Source organism: Phaseolus vulgaris, chromosome 9, assembly GCF_051622355.1.
Source record: "Phaseolus vulgaris cultivar YP4 chromosome 9, ASM5162235v1, whole genome shotgun sequence".
Lineage (NCBI taxonomy): Eukaryota > Viridiplantae > Streptophyta > Magnoliopsida > Fabales > Fabaceae > Phaseolus > Phaseolus vulgaris.
In genome coordinates this window covers 22,014,053-22,038,540 of record NC_143506.1, presented here as the reverse complement: position 1 = coordinate 22,038,540, position 24,488 = coordinate 22,014,053, and the positions used below count along the sequence as shown (strand labels likewise).

Here is a 24,488-nt window from a genome sequence, read left to right as displayed (position 1 = left end):
TCTCCAGATGTCATTATACTAATCAAAATAAGTATTATCAATTATGGCACATTTGGTTAATATTCTGACAACTAATGTCAAAATATATTAATAATCAATTTCCTTAAAAACAGTTGTAAAAAAAAGTTTTGAAAAAAGCAGGAAATAATAAAGAAGAGGAGTGGGCGGTGACATACAAAAAGCGTGGGTTGGGTGTTGGTGTAGCTCTTACAATCCCAAATTCACTGCTATAATCACTTCCTTCTTCATTTCAGTTTCGTTTCTGATTCTCAATTCTTCTTATTCTTCTCTGATTTTGTCACACACGGGTATTGTTTCTTTTCCCTCTTTATCATTCAGTTTAGTTTCTCTTTCTTGTCAACTCTCTACTATGGCCTTCTACCTTCCTTCCATCTCTGCATAAACCTTTATCTGTTTCTTCTTACTTCTCTTCCCTTCATCTGGTCCTTCCTACCCACTTTTTTGATTTCGATTCAATCATTGTGATCTGCTTTTTTCTTCTTTTCTAAATTTTCCACTCTATCAAACGATTCAGCTTTGCTTTTTACTTCCCCATAGGGTTTCTTTGCCATATCTAGATTTCGATCATCTGCTGGATTGAGTTCCTCTGCTGTCAATTTCGATGCTGACCTCGTTGCATTCTTTCTCTCTCTGTTAACACCTGGACGGAATGATTTTGTTTTTTAATTTAGATTGCTGATCAAATAACTGTTAATTTTTTTGTAGGATGCACTCTACATTTTCGAAAGGGCTTTATTATTGATATTGTTTGGTTGGGTTTGCAGAAAGGTTAACAGTAGAGGGACTTGACTTGCTGGAGATAGATAGAGATGGCTAACAACGCTGCTGCCTGTGCTGACAGAGCAACTAGTGACATGCTCATTGGCCCGGACTGGGCTGTCAACATAGAGTTGTGTGATATCATTAATATGGACCCGGGGTATTGTTTCTGATGCTTTGCTTGGAGATTCAGTGTATTTGCTGTATGAATACTTTCATACATGATTATAATTTTATTTCTCTAATCAGAGTTAGATGGTTTCTTAGGGTCTGATTGAACAAACTTCTGAACGACATTTCTAAGAAAAAAAAAATATGAACAACAAGATGAAATGAGTTTCTGCCTTAGCTAAAATTAGCTTATGTGCTCTTAAAAGAATTTAGAGAAGTTATATTATATGAGAGAACTTTTATGAATTAACTTGTACGTACACTAATTTTAACTTTATGGAGAAAATAATTTTAATTTTTCTTCATATTTTTTTCTCCTAAAAGTTCTTCTGAAGAAGCTCGTCCATACACACCCTTAGTTATGTTGTATTTAGGATAACTGCCTGTACTCTGTTTCAGTAAGTCCATTTGTAATCTTGCATCTCAAAGAAGTTAATTTGATGTACATCTTTTACCCTCTTATATGTTGGTTAAAAGTGTTTGTGTTGGGGGTTACTTCTATCTTGCACTCTTTCTGTGCTAGAAAGAGTTCTTTGTTGTTAGATGGTTTGAACTAAAATTGTCTGGCCGATCATATTTGACAAAGTCACCTTTTATTGGGCATCTGTGGATCACTACATCATTTATTATTTTCTCAAGTTTTGAGTTGCCATGTTCCTGTTATGCACTCATACAATTGTGAATAAAAGGGCAGTGTTAAGGGCTCTTTTCTTCCTCATAAAGCAACGGCTATGTGTTCAGGGTTTTCATTGAAAAGGGAGCAATGGAATTTCTATCAATGTATCACATATATATCTGAACTGAAACAAGTATAGGTTTTCATTTTTGAAGGATTATTGAGTTGGAAACCATAGAAAGTTCTTACCACATAGAACACAATGGTAAACTGTCTTAATTGTGATATTCAGTTCATTGAGTTGTATTTTGATGCTTAATCACACCTTTGGTGCCTTTTTTAATTTCAAATTCCTTTGGTGCCTTTTTTAATTTCAAATTGCTGCCCCCTTAGTTTTCGAAATGTTGCAATTGAATCTTCATTTATCATTTTGCCATTAATGTGACACTCTTTTGCTGCATATAATATTATAAAGAAACACATTATTACAGTCAGCAAAATTGTGCACTTGAATACAGATGAAGCAAATGGACGAGGAATTCAATTGTATCAATTTGAATAATTTGCACATTATGTTTTTTCATTCAAAATCAGGGGAATAAAACCAAAAATTGATGAAAACAGGAGAACTAGAAGTGAAATTAAACCACTTTTGAATTTGATCCTGCATTTTAGTTTTGGATCTCAAGTATGTAATTCATTTCATTGATCGTTATTTTGATTTCTCATGGGTTTTTTCTTTTTTAAATTGTTCCTGATCTTCTGTGTTATAACTAATTAAATTTTACAGGCAAGCAAAGGATGCATTGAAGATACTCAAAAAACGTTTGGGCAGTAAAAATCCAAAAATACAGCTTCTGGCACTTTTTGTCAGTATTTCTGAAGTTTTACTTTTGGATAATTGTGAATATTTCATTACTTGGATATAATGTGTTAAATATGTGTTTTGAGTTATTACTAGATTTATACCCTTTTGAAAGGTACAATATGAAAAGTCGCCATGATTAAAAGTTTTTAATCTGCCGTTATAGAAAGAGATTAGGTGTAAAATACTTTAAAAAAGCAATGATTACCTGACTCAGGTGCTTTGTATTTGATATAGGTATTGGAGACCCTCAGTAAAAATTGTGGTGAAAGTGTATTTCAGCAGATAATCGAGCGGGATATCTTACATGAAATGGTTAAGATAGTGAAGAAGAAGGTATTTACTGGTTTTGACACTTTATATTTCATTTTAAATGTTCCTTGTGCAATTGTATTTTGTATTTTGGAAGTGGAATAGTTTCTTATCCATTGCTGTCTTCTTTTACAGCCAGATTTAAATGTGAGGGAAAAGATACTGATTTTAATTGATACATGGCAAGAAGCTTTTGGGGGGTCTACTGGGGTTTATCCTCAATATCATGCAGCGTATAATGAATTGAAGGTCGGCTATTCTTTATCTAGACATTACTTTCTGAAATTAATTTATTCTATGCGTTTGTACTGTGAAATTCTTTCCTACTAGAGTCATATTAGTTTTTTCTGCCTGTATGCAACATATTATTATAGTCGCTTTATTTATCCAAGGTCGACTTAGGTCATCATTGTTTCTTTTTGTATTTCTATTTAGTGGGTTAATGGGTTATATTGTTACGTGAGCTGCACCTGCATCCAACTGTGAGTTTGCGATATTCATATCCAACCTTGGAAATCCCACCCTCTCAAATGCATATGCATATATAATTAATAATGTATAAGCAATCACTGTTCAATTCTAATATGTCATTACACATACTATTAATATGTCAAACTCATTATTCTAAACTAATGTATCATTAAATTGTTGCTTTTCGACTTAGAGCTAATGTAATGTTTTTGATAATTAATAGTCTGCTGGAGTTGAGTTTCCACCACGAGATGAGAATAGTGTACCATTCTTCACTCCTCCTCAAACTCAGCCAATTGTTCATTCTGCTGAAGAATATGATGATGCTACTATTCAGGCTTCTCTCCAGTCAGATGCATCTGGCCTTAGGTGCTCTTTGAACTTTATCATGTTCATAATGTTCTAATAGTTATTTTTGTTTTGTGAGTTGAGGTTAGTTAACATTGTTTTATACATATCACATTGTGCAAGGAAATTAACAGGGTATTTATCACCTTGTAAATTGTTGGTTTCTTAATTGTTGAATTTATGCATTTTTGCAAAAGCTCCCTGCTTTCTGTGACTGATGTATAGTTTACTGTAGTTCACCATTGGTAAGAAATCTTCTCAGGTAACATGTTAATGAGGTTATTTGAAAATGTTCATTGCTACCCTATACCACACATTCTCACTGTTAGCAACTATGTTTTGTGGCCAGTAGTTATGCTGTCATTGATGGCTATATATCATGGTAAAGTTTATAAATTTTATTTACCTTGTTTTCCCTCGCAGAATTTGTTCTATTGCAACATTGTTGACAATCACATTGGCCTGATGCATTTAGGATTATTAATTCCTATAGGTTAAGATATGCTGGTGGTGTTAATTTATTTAGGGATTGCTTACATATTTACAAGGGGTATTTTGAAGCTCTTCTAACTATTGTTGTCATTGTTCTTATTTTGGTTAGGAGTTTTTTGGTAGCCCTGTTTTTCCTCGTAATTAGTCATTCTTGTATGAAGCATGCAAAAGAACGTTGGTGTTTGCTTTATCCTTCTCATACTTGATTTGCTTATAAGCAGTTTGATAGAGATTCAAAATGCTGAAGGACTAGCTGATGTGTTGATGGAAATGCTTAGTGCCTTGAATCCTAAAGACCATGAGGTGATATTATTATTATTATTATTATTATTATTATTATTTCTTGTTCCTTTTCTGCTGGCTTCTTTCTGGAACCTTTGTTCCGTTTTTCTTGTCTATGGAAGTATGTATAGGTTTGAGCTTTGAAATTGCTGTCTTTTGGTTTCCGTGTTTTCATATCCTGCTTGTTGTTTGGTGGTACTGTGGAATTCGGGATATGGGTTTCATTCCAATTAGCAAATTGGAATAAGTAGGTTGTGACAATTATTAGTAATATTCTGATCAAGTTAAGACTTTAAGAAGGACCCCTTTCCTCCCCACTCTGGCACAACTGAACGCCTGAAATGTGTCATATTTAGGTGAGACTCCTATATGTTTTTGTGTGACTCAAGGGTTTCTTGTTGGTCCACCTTCATCCTATAACTTTGCTAGCAGATATAATTTTCCAGTCTCAATATCAAGATCATTCATGACTTAGAAAACTTAGTGGGCCCAGATCAAGTTACTTATTTTGTAGTAATTGTATAAAAATAAGCATAATATACCATCCAGAAGAATGAAAAAACTGTCAGGCACATTTATAGCTTTGAACAGATCACTAATTGTTTTTTTCTAGTTTTAAAAGTCAGAATTTTGTAAGTTTTGCTTGCCCTGGTGTTCTGAATGCACATTGTATTTAGCTGAGATTATTAAGTACCTAACCAAGAAATGGGGCATGATAGTCCAGTGCATGACCGGATCTATGAAAGCATGCCTTCCAAGTGCAGAACTAAGATGTTAATATGCTGAGTTAGCCATGAAATGTTTGGGGCATTATAGTCCAGAACATGTTTGGATCTATTTGCAGAATTAATTAGGATATAATTCAATCTTAATGCTTTTGTTTGTTTTGCTATTAACTTTATAGTTCAGTACAAAACTGTTGTGGCAAGTTGTCATTATTCATTTGTTTCTTATTATTCTGGACAAATGTTTCAGGGTGTGAAGGAGGAAGTGATTGTTGACCTTGTTGACCAGTGCCGTTCATACCAAAAGCGGGTCATGCTTCTTGTGAACACTACTACGTAAGTATTTTTTTCCTTCAATTACTAAGTCTCTTTTCTTTTTGCAATTATAAAGAGTGACTGTAATGGTTTCTTCACTTTCAGGGATGAGGAGCTTTTAGGTAAGGGATTGGCACTGAATGACAGTCTTCAGCGAGTGCTCTGTAGACATGATGATATGGTGAAAGGAACTTCTGATTCAGGTGCTAGAGAAGCAGAAACTACAGTTCTGCCACTTGTAAATGTAAACCATGAAGATGATGAATCAGAAGAGGATTTTGCTCAACTAGCCCATAGGTGAAACCCCAGAAGTTCTTGTGTAGTTACTTCATCTTTCTTAGTGCGCACAATTGTGTTGAGGGGAGTCATAGGATAGGCTTGACATATTTTCAAGATAATTGATATGATACCCTTTGTAGTGGATATGTCTCCCCTGTAACCATGCCAATTATCCTCTATTCCCCTTGCGTTTTTCTCTTCCTTTTCAGTTTCATAAACATTTAAATACTATGATTTCAGGTCATCACGTGATTCTCATGCACAGAATAGGAAACCAGTCTATGACAAGGCAGAACCAGGGAGGATAAACCCAGTTATTCCCCCACCGCCAGCATCAAAGAAGCCTGTCTACTCTGGCACTGGTGTGGTTGACTATCTCAGCGGTGATACATACAAGACAGAAGGATCTCCTCAAAACTCAGAACGCACTTCATTTGCAGCTCCTGTCCATTCTAGCCCTAATCCAACCTCATCAGTGTCTTCATCTCGTCCCCATGCCGTGAGTACCTCAGCACCTATTTTTAGCAGCCAGCCTGTGTATGATGAACAGCCATCTTCTGAGAGGCTGCCTCAAGCTCCCTTGGATACCCAATCTTCTGGCATCATTCCACCCCCACCTTCAAAGTATAATCAGAGACAACAGTTTTTTGAGCAACAAGGTGCATCCCATTCAAGTAGTGGATCCAATTCCTCTTATGACAGCTTGGTGGGACAAACTCAAAATCTCTCGCTGAATTCATCCACCCCAACCAAAGAACAGAAGCCAGAAGATGCCCTTTTCAAAGATCTTGTTGATTTTGCGAAATCCAAAACCTCATCATCTTCCAAACCCAATAATAGGTCATATTGATATATTGTGTTTGCTTTGCTTGTGCTGGTACGGTTTATGAATGTTGTTTATCTTGTTTTTTTTTCCAGATCAATGAGAGCGACCTGTTTGTGGTTGTTTAGGACCCTTCGGATATGAATTGATCATGCGTGTATTTTACATATATTGCGTATATTCATGTATATTGTTCATATTGAATTTGTTGGCTTATGTTTTCAATAATATCAGATTCTTTTAAGCATCAGAGTCATTTCAAATACGCTGGTTACAAAAAGGGAGTGGGTGGTGGCTATTGCATGGGCAAATTTTAAGCTCTTGCGTAGCTTCGGGGTCCAAGTGCTGAGATCCTAGTTGATGATCGACAATTAGAAGGAATGTTCAAGCCCAAAAGCACGTAGGCTGATAACATCATTATACTGTAAACAGTAGGAGTCCGTGATAGTCAGAAACCTGGATAATGCTTTTATCAGTATCTGCTCCCTTGCTTAGAGAATTAAGAAAACTTGCATTGGAATTATAGAATTTTTCCTTACCCAGTGGTCATAGCTAGAAAAGCCACTAGATCCAGCAAACAAGACCTAGGTGCAACCTCTGAATAATATTCATTATTGAGGTGGCCGACAAATTTAAATATTCAGTATTGATAAAATATTTTATTTGTATAAACATGTGTTATGTATAATTTACATGAAAAAGGTTACGAAATAGCTGTTATGCTTTAAAGGTGGATCGGATATGATCGGAGAATTATACTCAGACACTCGCTAAATGAAGTTAAATGTGGGTCTCTTTACCTTTTCATGGCCCCTCGTCAATTTTATAACAATTACTTCTACATATAATACTGTTGGGAGTTGGGATAGAACTCGAGGAACCTTCGTACTTCTGCAACTAATTTGTCCGTTTTAGTGGATTTACCTTCGCATACATCCAGCCCCCACCCACATCGTTAAAGCTAACCATCTCTTCCAATTCCCTCTTCATTAATTTCCCAAATAAATGTTACTAAGTTTGTATTTGCTAATACCATAAATCTTAAGATCTAACAATTAATTCATTAGTTAATCAATTAAATTAGTTACCGATTTCTAATTTTATATTTAAAATCTGAATCGCAGTCCAAAATCAAATTTAGAGAAGAAAATTACAAACTCTTAACGATTTGCATAAACTCAATTATACTTGTTTTGATATTTATTCCAGGAATTTAAGAATTAGAACACAAAATGAGGTTAAAAAAGAAAGAGAAAAAGGCAAAATGAAAATTAAAATGAGAATAAATTAAATTTGATATTTATTCCAGGAATTTAAGAATTAGAACACAAAATGAGGTTCAAAAAGAAAGAGAAAAAGGCAAAATGAAAATTAAAATGAGAATAAATTAAAATTGAAAATTAAGCAAAATGACTTCTTTGTACATGTTTAGAGCATATTTAGACAATAAACGAGTCGAATTGTGAATTCTAATTAGGTTGATAAGTTCAATTCCAAAAATTTAAGAAAAAAATAAATATGCATGAGTTTTATTACAAAATTTGTCTAAACTTATAAAAACTTACCGAACATGGCAGAAACCTCAAAATTCAATATACTATATGTTGATTTCGACGATTTGGAAATAAAATTTAGAATCTGAGTGTAACTCAAGACAAAGTTAAAACAAATTCAACCCAATTTATTTATAGTAGAAGAAAATAAATTAAAAAGTGTTAGAAATTGCATATCGACTAGAGTATTTCATTGTATATAAGTGTGTGCAAACTTCATCTAATGAACCAGTTTAATGGGATTGAGTTAGACTTAAATGTACTTCGTAATATGATATCAGAGCTAAGGTGGCTACCATCATAATAAAAAGTGAAACAAACATAATTACCATATTTTCCGGCAGCAGACAAGTGAAATAATATTAAACGAGACTTCTACTCTGAGATTTGAAATGCATGAAAAAGGAGAAATAACATTTATTTATTCAAAATATTACATGTTGGATGAGAGACAAGTGGTAGTGTCCAGTTTGTGGATACATGCATAATTTGTAGTGGATGATGATATGATACATACGTAGTATTATTCGTTTTTAAAATTCAGAAACAAGGAGAATGGTTTGCTGCTATGTTGAGGCAACCAGATAAGCAAGAATGCGTTGCTTTATCCTTGCATACATGAAGATGAATATTTTTCTCTTGATGCTACTTCTCCTTCTAGGGAATGACTCTTTTCTTCTGCTCTTCTGTGATGCTTGCCTACTTCCATGCACCCATTCCATCTTTCTTTACCACAAAGAAGGAGATGATAACCTCTGGTTTATCTTATGAGAGACTGAGACTGAGTTTGTATGAAGTAAGTGATACTTGCATATATATATATGAACATAATATGTGCTGTATAAACTATAAAGTTAGAGTAGGAACCTTCGTGGTTCGTAATGGCTATAAACTTCCGATAATAGCAAGGTTCATGCAAGACCAACTATTTTCGTACAAGCTTTTATTTTATGCAATCACATAACAATAATGTACGGTCACCACCACTCTATGCTTCAATAGAATATCTTCATCTCTTAATACTCTTTAATTAAAATTCTGTTTTTAATGATTTTTCTATTCTTTGATATAAAGTTCCAATGAACGACATTAAAATAAATTTCGATTATTTGTGTAAAAAAATTTATAAATAAAAATAATAAAATTAAATGATGTTAAAAAACAGTTTTAGTCAGCACTAGTTAGTTTATTTTTGTTTATATTTTATATTAAAAAGAGTGTAAGTTATCTATAAACTATTTTCTGATTTTATTTCAATAACTTTTTGGATAACTTGCTAAAGTAACACTATTATTCATTCCTATATTTATAAATTCCTCAAACCCTTTGAAATTAACCATTATTCGTTTCAAAAAATAAGTAAATATATAAAAGTATCGGGTGACTAAATACATAATTTATTATATATTAAATATTCTAAGATTTTTTTTCTATAAATTGAAAGCGTTAATTCAATAGGAAAAGTAAAGTTTCTTTTGGCTTCTAATTGAGTGTGTGTGTGAGAGAGATAAATTATTAAAGAGACCTTATGATTTTTATACAGTCGTCAAATTCACAAATCATGATATAATAGATATATATATTTTTTTTAATTTTAAAAGTTCAATCTTTATGCATTTTAATGTAAATTTATTTATAACTTATCGTTAGCATACATTGTTGTCGTAAATGTTACAAAATAAAATTTTGTGTATCTTTATAAAAACCTCATACATAGTTAATGTAACTCAATTTTTTTGCTATGTATATACCATTTATTCATATTTTTAAAAAATTATTTAGACTTAGTTTGACACCATGATTTATCAAAGAAAATGAGAGAAAGAGAATTGAAATAAAAAAGTATACCAATTTCACTAATTTATTTCATGAGAAATGAATATTGAATTTTTCAAATCAGCGCAGGATCCAGATAAAATTATAATACAAAATCTTTCAATTTTATTTTTTCAAACCAAACAATCTCATTTTTTTCATCTTATTTCTCTTAAAACCAAACAATTCATATTTCTTTAATCTCTGCTAAACACAAATTTAATGTTTTTGAAAATTATCCATGTATCATTATTTAATTTTAAAATTTAATGACGAAGATAATGTTTTGGACAGTTGTTAGTTGAGTTGGCAGATTGGAAGTGGTCACATAAATCAGAAAAGCAAATTAATTGCCTTGGTGGCACAAGAATTCTGCTTTTTGTGTAACTTCACATTTTTCTTTTGGTTTTGAGTCTTCCCAAAGATGCATAGTTTGGTTTTGGGATTAGTTTCATTCCTGCAAGCTGAATTTTGCTTTTGTCTTGCCCACCTGAAATTCTGAGCTGTGGGAAGAATGGGATAAAGACAAATAATTCAAGTTATTGATTTGATATAGTTCAAAGAAGAAAAGCAAAAAGAGCTTGGAATATGGACTTTGGGCTCCGCCACTTTTCAGGACTATCTCTTCTTATTGACCCTTGGAACTTCTCTGCTTGTTTTCCCTGAAGAAACAAGAGACATCATTAGAAAATACATATCCTAAATGTTATGAATGTGTTTGCATGAAAGGACTAGAAAAAAGTGAAACATGTTTGTTGCAGTATATCAGTTACTCATTTTTACTTTTCGAATCCTTGCTGTTTTTTCTTTTCAAAACATGAATGGTTATGTTATGAGACATTGGTGACAAATACCACTGCAAAATACTAAACAAAGTCAAAATTTCTATTAGAACATTATGTTCATTAATTTTATTAATGCAATCTTGATGGTTGCAAATTTGTTTTCTGTATAGAGACCGAAATGGCAGAGTTTATAAGCAAAGAAGTAAAATTACTATTCTAAAACCATTGTTCATTTCAATACCTCCATTGCATCCTTGAGAGGTCCCCAACATTCCATTCTGTTGTAATTTTGTGAGCTAGAGTGAAAATATACTCTAACTATAGAATCCAGCAATTCGGGATGCTCATGGAAAAGTGCAGAATCTCCAAAATGAATTGCTTTGAGAACCTGCCATACTCAAGTCATATTTCGGCATAGGCATATGGCTATAAGTTTTTTTCTCTCAAAACTACACCTTAGAAAAATGAGAGACTCATCCTTGTAAATAATAATAATACGAGAACATGGCATAAAAAGAGCTGAGAACTTATACAAGGTTGTAAATATGATCTTCAGGAAACAACCTCCTCAATATTCAATTGAAGAAACGAGTTGAGCATATGGCAGATAGAACACTAGTTAAACAAACATGCATGATTAAAAAGTGGAAGTTTAGCCTGTCACTTTTTTCCATATGATTTAATCGTGAGTATTCTTTTGTGAGATTTAACATACACTTTTTAGCAATGGCAAGCAACTGTTCACCCACACACAAAATACTTGTATCTAGGTTTTTGAGGAGGTTGTCATGAATAAAACTTAGATCAGTCATAGAATTCAGATTTTTATGTTTTGATGTGATCTGTAAGTAAAATGCAAACATACCAGAGGCATTTCCTTGGAGAATATGTGATATCTAAATTCAGCAGCCAGGTTCGAGAAGGAATTGGGACCACTGACAAAGCAATGAACATGTAGGCACATTTCATTTTTCACTTTCTTCCATTCAGCTACAACATCATCCTTCTCGTACCACCCTCTCAACTGCCAGTCACAGAAGGAATGCCATACATAAAATACCTATTAACTAGGGAGCTAATGTTCTTGTTCAAAACACAAATCAGGCATAGGTTTCCAAGCCAATCATGAAATAATGAGAATAGAAGCCAAACCTGTTCTAGGCGGATCACATTGGACACTGCTAAAGTCAGATTAGCTGTAAAGTCACAATGGGAAAGAATGTAGGTTCTGGGAAGAATACTTGCATATTTGCTTATCTGATCTTCCAATAGAACAACCTTCAATTTGGAAGCTTCAAATTTTGCTGTCGGAACCAAAACCCTAACAGCCTAAATAAGAATAATAATAGATCCCTCTTATACAACTTATCAGGAATATCAGTGAAACTGATAACAAATCAAATAATAATCTTTTGGTATAGCTATATCAAAAGTTGTAAGCTTAAACTGAATTCAACAACGAGAAGGAAGGTATTTGATGGTCTCTTCATTTCTGATTATAATCATTGACTATTACGAGAAATCATTTGGATGGATCTCAAATTGCAAATAGTTATCTCATGAAGCATATTGGTTTTGTCCATTAATCTAAATTTTGTAAATTGGAATTACAGATTGAAGATGTTTACCCATAATTCAGTGACGACTGTAACACAGCCAATAGTCACAGAATGCAATAGCAACAGCCAATATCTTGAAATACAGGAAGCATAATTCCTTCTACACATTTCACATATGAGTAATAAGAAATTCAAATAAATAAACCATTTCAGGAAATGAGGACTTTCTCTTGCATCTGGGCTAAGAAATTCAATTTCCTACTTAATCATTAGTAAGGAAAAACAAAATGCTGGGTCTTGGGAGTTGAGCTCAGGTTTGCATACTGCCTTCTTTAAAAATAATTGTCACTTTTGGAGTATCAGTTTATTTCAAATTATTTGTTTCTGAAAAGAAAAAAACTTAGATGCAGTTTCTTAAATACTTATTTCCAGTCTTGTTTTTAATAGGAATGCCAGTTTTATCTAAATAATTTGTATGATAAAGGGTTCCATTAAATATCAATATAGATTACAGAGGTGAAACTCTAATTTTCATTGAAGAGCAATACCAAAAACACTTAGGGACTTGCATCTGAGTTTTGTTTTTTTAGATAACCGAGAAGTCGAATGAAAGCATAATGGCGTGAGATAGGGTAATGTGGCCAAATGAACCAAGAGTTCCCAAAATTGAGAGTATCTAATAATTAATCCTTGTGCATAATCTTAAGGTGACTATTATATATATTCATGATAGCTTTAAGATCCAGCAGGGTTGTTATTGTGCCATTAAGCAATTTCTTTCACCTTTTGGAAACAGGACAGTTTATTATGGTAAGGGGCTGAGTCACGAATGCAAAAGCTTGAACTTTAGATGCTATTATTTTCTGCCTAATCTGAACTACATACTTCCTTGACCATATTCTTGAAACAAACAATTGATGGATGAACCTCTAAAATTTCAATGGCAGATGGTAAGCTGAAACAGCACTAAGAGACTAAAAAAAGAAACAATAAAAATACCCATTTTGCCATGAGAGAATGGAATAGATAGCAGTAATAAACAAGCAAATTGATAACCTTAAAAAGCTACAAAAACTAGTGAAATTAACCATATAGTTTATACATAACAAAAAAACAACAATTTCCCTTTATGCCAGCCATTAAATTCAAAATGCAGGCAGATAACAGTGAATGCAAGACATTGGCAGGACTCATGAAACTAAAAAAGGGCACCTCAGAAACAAGGGTGTTGTAGGATGGTGAGGCATTGGTGATGGACAAGAGAAAGGGTCTGCATCTTGTGGATGATGGTTTATACATGATGTGGTTGTTGGTGAAGAACTCTCTGGTTGGTGAAAATAAGAAGGCATTTTGAGCACAATGACATGCCATTGAAGATGCTTAACACAGTGCTGCTCTTCATCTTTCACAGGCCACCATTGTCTTCTTCTCAAGGCTTAAGGAAAAAGAGCGATGGAGAAAGAAAGAGAGTAAAGTGATGTGGAAAAATTAGTGTTGTTGGTTTGGTTCGTTCATGTGGACTGTGATTCAGACCCCACACTCCAAAATCTCCATCACTCCATTCCTTCCACACGATTTTTTTTCTTTGTTTTTAATAAATTATAGAAAATAAAAATTGAAACTTGCAATATATATATTATATATTATAAACACAGGGCATGATTTGAGAATGGAACTGAACTTTGTGCCACGCCCTCAAAGAGCTCAAATTCTGGATAACATGTTATGGATAATATAGTGACGTGGCATTACGTGGGTCAACAGTTTGGTGTGAAGCGAAATGAGATCTGTTTGGGGTCTTTCACTTCAACTTCCCCTTATTTTTACTCCTGCCAAATACAAATCATAAAAAAAGATACAATGCAGTTTAGATTTAATTTCTTATATGAAATTTGTTGTTCTATGACCTTGTTGATACATTAATGAGGCAATTTCATAACTAATGCAAATATAAAGCATAATAATTTTAAGACTGACAAATTTAAACTCAAGAATAATTTTGAAATAATGAAATTATATAAGACTGAAATAGATGTAGAAGAAATCAAATTGCGCGAATATCATTTTTTTAAATGTTACACCATTAATAATTTTATATAAATATAAAATTTGTTTGTCCAACTGTTAAATTATAGTTTTTTATCATGGTAATTATTCATCTAAAATTTTATTAAAATTGAATAAAAATATAATCAAATAATTTATATTTAACTTTATATAAATGAGATATTAAATAATTTTATATTAATAATATAAAATTTTGTATATATAATTTAGTAGGAAGTCATCACTTTAAAAACTATCCCCTATGTTTAAATTTAGTAATTATTTTATTTTACAAACAAAGAAATTAAATAAATAACAACTAACATTCTTAATTTTAAATTATATATAAGTAAAAATAGGCTTAAATATGCTATATTAATTCATCTAATACTTTTTTATTAATTTTATCTCAATTTTTTATTTATTTTGACTATTATATAAAATTTTACTATTTTGATCCTTACTTTCAATATTATAACATCCCTATTTTTACTCATATTTCATAACATATTATACATACTATATCTAATTAACATATAAACATTTACTACTATCTATTATCTCATATTGTATCTCAAAGTATATCCTTCTTTATAAGGATTTTAATATATACACAAAGTATTAAAAACAAAACATTTAAATAAAAATATTTGTTTATTTGACTGCTTACTATTGAACTCCATCACCTGCAATTATGAGATAGTTCTATATATTAATATGTTAATTTGATATGGGTTGTTTTACTTTTATTTTATTATATGTGGGTAAAAAATTAGAGATATTACACTCTTCCACTTCTCCTTGTATCTAGTCTAATTATTGATTTTATTCAGTATCTCTTTAAGGTTGACTATCTAAGTTCCCTTGATTTGTGCTGTTCATATGTAATGTAATATCAAACTTAACTCATGACACTACAAATATTAATCAAGTCTAAATTAAAAACATATTATAAGTTGTTTAACGTTTGTTCCATAAATAGGAGTATAAAATGTTTATCAATAATGATGTGGTAAAATATGAGCTACAACATCTTCAATTTATAAAATAAATCAGGTAAGTTACTTTTATTGAAAATGCTTTGGTATTGAGGATTATATTACATAGAATACAAATAGTAAATTATTACATTACAAAACCAATAAATGAATAAAGAATTATTTTCATACTTAATGTAAAACTATTTTTATATGTTTTCAAAATATTATATTATTTATATGCAAAAATACTTTTGAAAACTAAATAGTATATACATTTTTATTTCATACCTGATTATACTGTAACACCAGTTAAGAAATAATGTTATTTAAACTAAGTTAATATTCTTGACTTGCTTCTACAACATCATCATATGTCGGCAAATTTTCGAAACTAGAGTAATTTTAATTCAAAGTTCTGCAAATGTACAGATTTGTTTTTAATTCTAGAATGGGGTAAATAGTATATATGAACTACGATCAGATCTAAAAAAAATCACTAACCAACTATAAGATTTTTTAAAATTTTAAAGAATTCGTATATACTACATACAAATTTAATGTAAATTAATTCAAAAGTAATTCATTTATGGAGAAATCGTATTTGGTAAATATAGTTTTAATTAGAAAATCTTATATAAAAAAATATTTTTTAAAAAATAAATTGAGCTAAAATCATATATATCATGTTTAATTATACAGAAATTGAGCTGGAATCGTATTTACAATTTATAATATACAACTTCAACTTCAGTTTAATATTTTTTTAAAGAAAACTTATTTTTTTTAAATGATAAAATAATTAAAAAAAAAATAGTTGTTTTATTTTAATTGAAAATGATATATGAAAATTAGTAATGGAGTAAAATCCTAAATTCGGAACATTAAAAATAAATTGAAAACTTTAATCGGAAAGTTAAAAATTAAGGCTAAAATTAAGAACATTAATTCAAGACTTTAACCAAAAACTCCAATTAAATTTTCTGAATTTTCAGTTTATGTTTAGCTATTCAAATATAGGATTTTATTATTGTTACTAATTTTTATAATTATTTAATCAAAATAACATAACTAAATATTTTATAAATTATTTTTTTTATTTAAAAAATAGTTTTTTTCCTAAAAAAATACTCACTCAAATGGTATATTGTAAATATAATTAAAGTTGTACAATTTTAGTATAATTTTAATATAATTGAAGTTGTATGTACGATTTCAACACAATTTAATTTTTAAAAATTATCTTTTAGATGTAGGAGTTTTTATAAAAGAGTGAAATCTTATGTTTCAGTATTAAAATAAAAAAAAAAATTAAGTGCAACAACGATAAAATGAATATATTAAAAGAAATTAACAATATTTAAGCACATATTTTTATGTAGTACTCATTCCCACAAGGATTCCAATTTTAAGATAATGTCTGCTATAGTGTGATGTGTTAAAAAGTGTAATATATTTTAAAAATGACTGATAAAATTGTATGATATTGTGTTTCAGTGTGACATGTAAAAAGTAGATCTCCAAGATAAATTAGGATTGTATAGGTTCATTGAAAATTTAATCTTAATGGGAATTAATCGATTAGGTTGTGCTTTTACTTCTCATATTATTCATAGGGTTTTCCATTTAAAAGTATTGGTGTCTTCTTTTTATAATTAATAGTGTCATTTTCTGTTCACATATTTATGCAAGTTTAGAGAATTATTTCCACCAATGAAAGGTTTTATGGAAAGATGTTTTATTTCTAAACCCTTCTCTCTCTCCCTCCGTGTACAAAAATAACATGTTAGGTCTCTTTTATATGTTAGTATGCTCTCAACAATTGTCTTTTTCTAAAAAATATGTGCGGATCTGTATATCATAATGTTTCTAACTAATAAGTTATTTTTTATCAAAGTATTTTATAACTTTCATAAATAAGAACATCTATGATAAGACTTTATATACCATGGAGACTCCAATTTCTCTCACATATTGTATGATAAATAGGAACACTCATACTAAAGAAACTAGACTGAAAATTTAGGGAGAAGTTTGAAATAATTTTGAAAAACTAATATATATATATATATATATATATATATATTTACTCTTAAAAATATAGAGAGAAAATTTTGGGGTAACTATAGCCCTTTGCACAAGATTTGCCACTTATATATATATATATATATTATTTTAGTTTTTGAAATATAAAGTTTTACTATTTTTGATTTCTTTTAATTATAACGTAACTTTTTTTGTTGTCTATTTTTATAAATAAAATAGTAAATTAATATATTAGAAGAATGCTTATAATATTTAAGCCAATCAAATTCTCATGAGGTGATGATATTTCTCATTTCTTTTTGTTTTTAACTTTTTCCACCCTATTCTTGTTAAGGACATGCTTGTTAATAAAGAACCATTTTTTTTTCAGATTTATAAACAAATTAACCATCTCTTAAGAAACCTATTTTAAATGATCATCAAAATACATAGATTAACGAAAATTTTCCAATAATTCTGTAAAGAAAAACATTATAACTTGTAATAATTTGATCGTAATTTTTCTGGTAGTATATATTTATTTATTTTCATAGAATAACACTCCATAATAATAAAATGAAATACATGATAATGATGTTAATATAGTAAAAAAACTCATATCTATTCCAGAGATATAACTGTCTATCCAAAATAAATAATTTCTCATAAAGCAAACCCCTTTGTGGAATTCTTCAAAGTGTGTTTATTTGGAAAAAGAAATTCGTTGTTGTGTGAAGTCCAAAAGGATGGAACATCTGAGTAAACTAAAAAAATCATGAATGATCTCCATAACAACTGTTTGTCATAATCAAATCCTGAGTGACAAACAGCTCTGTCAGCTTGATATTTTAGTTAGTATACTCTTACTCATAAGTATTAGACCGCACAGAAACAGTGTTCAGTGTTTCAACTGTTTAGTGTTTGGCCTAAACGACCTTCCTCTCAGACCAGTTCTTGTAGGAATGTGAGCAAAGTCTGCTCTAGGGATCTCACCTGCCCAGGAAGGTACAGTTCTAAACCCTCCCTACCCTTTCCTTGTTTTCACATTTTGCTTCCTTTCCTTCCAGATTATGATCTAAGGACCTTGCATCTGTGTATTGATGATCTTGCTTTTTCAGAAGAATATGCCAACAATTGTGCGTATGTGGGTTCTGTTTTTAGGGGAATGTGAGTTAAAAGCTGGATACTTTACCTCATCTGCTTTTTTCTTGAACCGATATCTTCATTTCTCTTATTTGGGAACCTCATCCCAGTTTTCACTTTTAATGTTTTGGGCTTTTTTAGTAATTTCGATTTCTTCATGGTTTCACTCATAAGGTGTGTTCTGGGTCTTTTGTACTAGATTTTGTTCAGTTTCAGCTCATATACTCGCATCCTCGGGTGAAATGTTCCTTCATTTGTTGGATTGTTGCGAGAAAGCTTTGATTTTTCTTTATAAAAGTTTATACTTTATTCATGAAAGGTTGATTTTTTTTTTTAAAAAAAAACGAAGAAAAAGCGAAGTATAGAATATTCCTTTTATAAAGCTTGAGCATGTTTTGGTCGCTAATATTGAGTAGGTACTTGTAAATTTCTGGCTTCTTATTTCATGTTCTTTAGCTTAATTCATTGAAACTTTGAAGTAGACCCCAGCTTGTGTTATTGCCTACCTTCATTCGACCCGTTTTTAGTGCTGGGGACGCTAATTGCTCTCCTCCCTTCTTTCAACCATCAAATTAGGAAATTCAGGAAAAAAACATTTGTTGCCCTCAAGGGTTTTATTTGAATAAAATAGTAGAGCTACAACATGATTTTCCTTTCAATTTGTATAATGGAGATATCCAGGCAAGTTACTTTCCCTGATTATTGTTTTCTATATAAAAGAGAAGAAATCATAAACATGTAGCTGAGTTACAGGATTTTTTAACAAGTTCGATATACTTTATTACTCCCTTTTCTAGGTACATTTATCTTGAAATAGCAGTAATTAGCAAACATGGTGCTGGGGAAGAATTCCCGAGGCGAGGGGAGGAAGTTGTCAAACTACTGTTCAACGGTTTCTATAGCTGTGTTCGTTGCATTTTGTTTAGTTGGTGTATGGATTGTAATGTCAACCATTGTTCCAATTCAGAATTCAGTCATTCCGGTCTCTGAGACCCTTAATGATGTAAAAAATGTACAGAGTGATACCAAGCAATTCGAAGAAAGATCTGGTGATATACCAGAAGAATCAACAGAGGGAGATAGCCAGACTATTAAACCTCAGAGAGATAACTTTGCAGAAAACCGGGATGAACAAAAGGAAATTGAAGAAGTGTCTGATAATATTGCTAAAGAAAACCAGGAGGTTGTTAGGGAGAACACAGATGAAAAGAATGATTTGGAGAAGGGTCCTGGGAATACTGCTGAGGAGAATGATAAAACCAGGAATGTCAAGTCGAGCACTGACGAGGAGGAGCAAGAATCAGATGGAACCTTAAATTCTGAATCTTCAGAACCAGAAACTTTGAATGGTCAAATTCATAATGATGAGCTCAGAGGATCAATGGAAACTTCAGATGAAAAGGAGTCTGACAAGAGTGCAAATGATAACAAATTCGGGACAGAAAAGAGTATGGATGAAGTCACACAACAAGATAAGATAGTTAATGATACTGAAGAGGAGAAAATAAAGATAAATACGCATTCTGAAACAACACAAAGTTCTGGACAAAGTAACACAGATAGCCATAAAAATAGTCAAGCTTCAAAAGAAGATTTTATTACTGATACACCATCAGAAACTTTGATTGAAACTAGCACTGAAAATGGAACTTGGTCAACTCAAGCTGCAGAATCACAACACGAGAAGGAATCACAGAAGTCTTCAGTTTCTATTGACAACAGAAGATATGACTGGAAACTTTGTAATACAACTACCGGATCAGAGTATATTCCTTGCCTTGACAATTGGCAAACAATTAGAAGGCTTCAAAGCATAAGCCACTATGAACATCGCGAGAGACACTGTCCTGATGAAGCTACCACTTGTCTTGTTTCTCTGCCCGAGGGCTATAGAAGCCCATTTAGGTGGCCCAAAAGCAGGGAAATGGTATGCGATATATGACTGGATGAAAACCACATCTTGTTACTTGATAATGAAATTCAATATTTTGGTGCCTCTTGCAGATATGGTACAAGAATGCTCCACACACAAAGCTTGTAGAAGATAAGGGTCATCAAAACTGGGTCAAAGTTACTGGTGAATACCTTACTTTTCCTGGTGGTGGAACTCAGTTTAAACATGGCGCTCTTCATTACATAGAATTCATTCAGAAAGTAAGCCTTTAAGTTTCTTTGTTGCAGTGCTATTGTTATCTTGCAAATATGTTGTTTTGCATAACCAACTACTCTTAGAACCTGATTCTTGGTAATGGGAAAACGGAAACCTCTGACTTAAGTAACATATAACATGCTGTGCACATCATATGTTGACATTTTTTAGAGGAAGTTACATTATTTATATTTTTTGTGTTTTTGCTAAACCCTTTCTTTTCTAAATAGCAATAAAGTCTTTATGTAATAATCTCTACAGAAATAACTGAATGGAAGGTAAAAAGGCTTTGAAAATGAGATAAAGCCATTCCTAGTACATTTTTATTATTCCTGATTATGGTGCTGGTGTCTGATTCAAACATTGTAAAAATGTGAAGTACAATAAATCTATATTATTCCTACTATAACTGTTTTTTCCCTTTCTTTTATTCATTGATTTTACTCTCTTGTAATACAGGGCACATGAGTTTCTTGAATATTTTATCATCTTAGACATAGTAATAGCTGTCCTAAATTTGAACTTACCTTAGTCATGTAACCTTTTTATCTTTTGCACCTACTTTATTTAGCTTTTCTTGTTCTTCTTTTGTCATTGACTCATTGCAATATCACATCACGCTGTAAGCTTGTTTGATTACAGTGCTTTTCAAACTTGTAAATTCGTTGTCTTGAAAATTAAGCAGTGTCTTACCCATCCTGCTCATATTTATTATGATGTATATGTCATTCCCCACATAAATGGGTGTTTGTATAATGATGCAGTCTCTTCCTGAAATTGCTTGGGGGAAGAGAAGTCGTGTGATATTGGATGTTGGGTGTGGGGTAGCCAGCTTTGGAGGCTATTTGTTTGAAAAGGACGTGCTGACCATGTCATTTGCTCCTAAAGATGTGCACGAGGCACAAGTTCAATTTGCTCTGGAACGGGGAATTCCTGCCACATTAGGCGTCATGGGCACCATAAGATTACCCTACCCTGGTTCTGTCTTTGATCTTATCCACTGTGCTCGTTGTAGAGTCCCTTGGCACGTAGAAGGTGTGATAAACATTTCGATGGAATTTTCTTTTTCTCACTTACGCATGGCTGTTATAGTAATGCTCTATATTTGTTGTGCAATGCAGGTGGGAGGTTACTCTTAGAGCTTAACCGTGTCTTAAGACCTGGAGGTTACTTTGTATGGTCTGCTACTCCAGTGTACCAAAAGGATCCAGAAAGTATTGAAATTTGGAAAGGTACTGCTATTAAACCCAAATTCATGTTCCTCTAATAAATGAACTGATGAGTAGATGTCACACAAAATCTGGAAACCATTTTGTTGCAGCGATGGGTGAAATTACAATGTCAATGTGCTGGGATCTGGTGGTAATTGCAAAGGACAAATTGAATGGAGTGGCAGCAGCAATATATAGAAAACCAACTGACAATGAATGCTATGACAACAGAATAAAAAACGAGCCACCCATGTGCAACGAATCTGATGATCCAAATACAGCCTGGTACATCTATTTTTTATATTATGGGCAATGGGCATGAATAGGATTCTCAAATACGGTGGAATAGAAGCACCTTTTTGAAAATTTCATAATAAGAATTCGATGAAAAAAAAAAGGAATAACAACACTAATCCAAATGATTGGGAGTCTTTCAACCAAGAAATATGAATTTATAATTGTTTGTTGATATATAAGTAAAATAGTTTTTTCCTTGTTAAATTTTTGGAAGCTTTCTTTTGTTTGGATATACATAATTTTTTCTTAAAGGTTTTGTAACAATAATTTGTTGGTATTTGGAGAGTACTGTTATGTATGCATGCACCTAGCAATTTGTGTGTGAAGCTTGAGAAAAAGAACGAGAATCTTTCTAGTTACTACTCAAATAAACTGAAGTATTCTTCTATTCAAATCCGTGACATCCTTTTCTTCTGGGCTAGAATTCCTAGAGCTACTTATTAAGCAAAAAAAGATAAAATGGAATTGAACATCTAAAAATTAATCACTCAGGTTGAAATTGCCCTGAGTGTTCATAATACATTACTTGGAGAATTTTCCTTTTTGAGAAAATTTCTATCTTTTATGAGATGTTCCAACTTGCATGTCTTCAGGAATGTATCGCTGCAGCCTTGTATGCACAAAGTGCCCACTGATGTATCAGAGCGTGGATCAATCTGGCCTGAGCAATGGCCACTGAGGTTGGAGAAACCCCCTTACTGGATTAACTCTCAGGCTGGTGTTTATGGAAGAGCTGCTTCTGTGGAATTCACTGCTGATTACAAGCATTGGAAAAACGTTCTATCCCACACATATTTGAATGGAATGAGTATCGATTGGTCATCAGTAAGAAATGTGATGGACATGAGAGCTGCTTATGGAGGGTAGGAGTTTATTTGTACTCTTGCATATTCCTGGTTCCTCTTTGAAATAGAAATAAATTACTTTTTTGTTCTTTGTATTTGATGTAGTCTGGTGGAAAATCATTATTTTGTATAATGCATCTCTTTCTTTTCTTTCCTAACAATGTTTCCACAAGCAGAGTAGGAGGAAAACACCATTTGGTCCTTGAAAGATTGGAGGTTGGGCACATTAGTTCCTAGCAGATGGGAATCACAATTTTCATTTCTAAAAGATGAAAAAGTCGATCGATTTAATCCTTTTGTTACATCAATAAAGTTCCTACAATTGACTAAATTAATTGAAATTTTAATCCTTTAGGGTGGAAATGGTGATTTCTATTTTTCAACTACTAATCCGATCCTAATACTTTTAAAAGCCAAAATGATGTTTCATTCGTCCGAAGGATTATCAGCTTTTTCAAGTACACTTCAGTATTTAACTCTTTTCCTTGTCTGTTTTTATTTTTATTTTAATCCTTTAGAAAATGATAATTGTTTGTATATTCTGTTCTTTAGATATTCTTTTAGTAATATATCAACGTGTGAATAATTCCTTGTCTTATACTAGTAAGACATTATTTGGATTTATGCTTGCAGGCTTTAGTATCAAATAATTCACAGTATTACTTTTTGCTTTTCTCTCGTGTCTTCAGGTTTGCTGCAGCACTCAGAACCCTGAAATTCAATGTTTGGGTCATGAATGTGGTTCCAATTGATTCTCCGGACACACTGCCTATAATATATGAGCGTGGATTGTTTGGTATCTATCATGATTGGTGTGAATCCTTCAATACATACCCAAGATCCTATGATCTTCTTCATGCAGATTCTATATTATCAACACTTAGGAAAAAGTATGTTCAGTAACTTCAAAAGTTGTCTACGAAGAAATCTCCTTAGTCCTTATGCATCCTTCTGATTTAACTGACATATTTGGATTCAGGTGCAACATAATGGCAGTGATTGCAGAAGTTGATAGGATCCTGAGACCAGAAGGATATTTGGTGGTAAGAGACAATGCTGAAACTGTTGGTGAGATAGAAAGCATGGCTAAATCTCTACACTGGGAAATTCGGTTGACATATATAAAAAGTGGGGAGGGATTAATTTGCATTCAGAAGACATTCTGGCGTCCAACAAAGGTTGAAACAGTTGCATCAGCCATTGCATGATTAGGATGCTTCACTATCTCAATTTCAAAGGTTGAAATAGCTATACGTTTGCTTCTGTAGTTATATTATTGAAGAGTGTCTCATTCACTTCTCTATCTAATATTTATTATTGTTTAATGTAAATTATACACACGACTTGCTTCGTAGTTCGTTCGTACTCACTTTATCTGCACAGTAGTCTGTCAAAACACCATTTTGGGGGCAATTTTACTTGAGATTACCATTACAGCAATTTTTTTTTAAAATTACAAGTATGATTTTAAGTTTTTTTTTTTTTTAATTTTAGGATGAAGTTATGCTTGTAAGTTCGATATTAGTGTTTTTAAATTTACATGGAAGTCGTGCTTTTGATTGTATAATTTGAACTTAGATCTTTTTGATTTAGGTGGAGTGTTA

The 24,488-nt window shown here is 32.0% G+C and overlaps 3 protein-coding genes across 6 annotated transcripts; 2 read left to right on the top strand and 1 right to left on the bottom strand.

The window, feature by feature from the left end:
- The first annotated feature begins 115 nt into the window (after nt 1-115).
- On the top strand, nt 116-6,723 carry LOC137820217 (TOM1-like protein 3). 2 transcript variants are annotated; one of them, XM_068624165.1, is made up of 10 exons: nt 116-308; nt 786-940; nt 2,358-2,436; nt 2,670-2,768; nt 2,880-2,993; nt 3,439-3,584; nt 4,277-4,358; nt 5,313-5,398; nt 5,483-5,674; nt 5,897-6,723. In XM_068624165.1, the coding sequence occupies exons 2-10, from the start codon at nt 831-833 to the stop codon at nt 6,504-6,506; spliced, it is 1,518 nt and encodes a 505-aa protein (XP_068480266.1). In that variant the 5' UTR covers nt 116-308; nt 786-830; the 3' UTR covers nt 6,507-6,723. The 2 variants fall into 2 exon arrangements, with proteins under 2 accessions (XP_068480266.1, XP_068480267.1); XM_068624166.1 differs by having other exon boundaries at nt 158-308; nt 727-940.
- Nucleotides 6,724-10,176: 3,453 nt separating this feature from the next.
- LOC137821897 (STAY-GREEN-like protein) lies at nt 10,177-13,753 on the bottom strand. Its single transcript, XM_068626691.1, has 5 exons — nt 13,404-13,753; nt 11,785-11,961; nt 11,498-11,656; nt 10,874-11,020; nt 10,177-10,509 (listed from the first exon to the last, which is right to left on the bottom strand). Exons 1-5 carry the CDS (start codon nt 13,560-13,562, stop codon nt 10,405-10,407), a joined length of 747 nt encoding a protein of 248 aa, XP_068482792.1. The 5' UTR covers nt 13,563-13,753; the 3' UTR covers nt 10,177-10,404.
- A 4,151-nt stretch (nt 13,754-17,904) lies between these two features.
- Nucleotides 17,905-24,318, top strand: LOC137820259 (putative methyltransferase PMT25). 3 transcript variants are annotated; one of them, XM_068624231.2, is made up of 10 exons: nt 18,038-18,244; nt 18,358-18,406; nt 19,180-20,309; nt 20,387-20,536; nt 21,296-21,566; nt 21,653-21,763; nt 21,853-22,027; nt 22,633-22,902; nt 23,574-23,774; nt 23,864-24,318. In XM_068624231.2, the coding sequence occupies exons 3-10, from the start codon at nt 19,215-19,217 to the stop codon at nt 24,090-24,092; spliced, it is 2,502 nt and encodes an 833-aa protein (XP_068480332.1). In that variant the 5' UTR covers nt 18,038-18,244; nt 18,358-18,406; nt 19,180-19,214; the 3' UTR covers nt 24,093-24,318. The 3 variants fall into 3 exon arrangements, with proteins under 3 accessions (XP_068480331.1, XP_068480332.1, XP_068480333.1); XM_068624230.1 differs by lacking the exon at nt 18,358-18,406 and having other exon boundaries at nt 17,905-18,244; XM_068624232.2 differs by lacking the exon at nt 18,038-18,244 and having other exon boundaries at nt 18,358-19,063.
- Nucleotides 24,319-24,488: the final 170 nt, after the last annotated feature.

What these genes read in the sequence shown, in the direction of transcription:
- LOC137820217 (XM_068624165.1), top strand. Translation starts at nt 831, where the DNA reads ATGGCTAACAACGCTGCTGCCTGTGCTGACAGAGCAACTAGTGACATG. An exon ending in TCAGATGCATCTGGCCTTAG is followed by an intron (nt 3,585 to 4,276) that starts GTGCTCTTTGAA and finishes GCTTATAAGCAG; the next exon opens with TTTGATAGAGATTCAAAATG. An exon ending in TTTGCTCAACTAGCCCATAG is followed by an intron (nt 5,675 to 5,896) that starts GTGAAACCCCAG and finishes CTATGATTTCAG; the next exon opens with GTCATCACGTGATTCTCATG.
- LOC137821897 (XM_068626691.1), bottom strand. Translation starts at nt 13,562, where the DNA reads ATGGCATGTCATTGTGCTCAAAATGCCTTCTTATTTTCACCAACCAGA. An exon ending in TCTCCAAGGAAATGCCTCTG is followed by an intron (nt 11,021 to 11,497) that starts GTATGTTTGCAT and finishes TGAGTATGGCAG; the next exon opens with GTTCTCAAAGCAATTCATTT. An exon ending in CTCTCAAGGATGCAATGGAG is followed by an intron (nt 10,510 to 10,873) that starts GTATTGAAATGA and finishes TTGTTTCTTCAG; the next exon opens with GGAAAACAAGCAGAGAAGTT.
- LOC137820259 (XM_068624230.1), top strand. Translation starts at nt 19,215, where the DNA reads ATGGTGCTGGGGAAGAATTCCCGAGGCGAGGGGAGGAAGTTGTCAAAC. An exon ending in GGCCCAAAAGCAGGGAAATG is followed by an intron (nt 20,310 to 20,386) that starts GTATGCGATATA and finishes TGCCTCTTGCAG; the next exon opens with ATATGGTACAAGAATGCTCC. An exon ending in GATGATCCAAATACAGCCTG is followed by an intron (nt 22,028 to 22,632) that starts GTACATCTATTT and finishes GCATGTCTTCAG; the next exon opens with GAATGTATCGCTGCAGCCTT.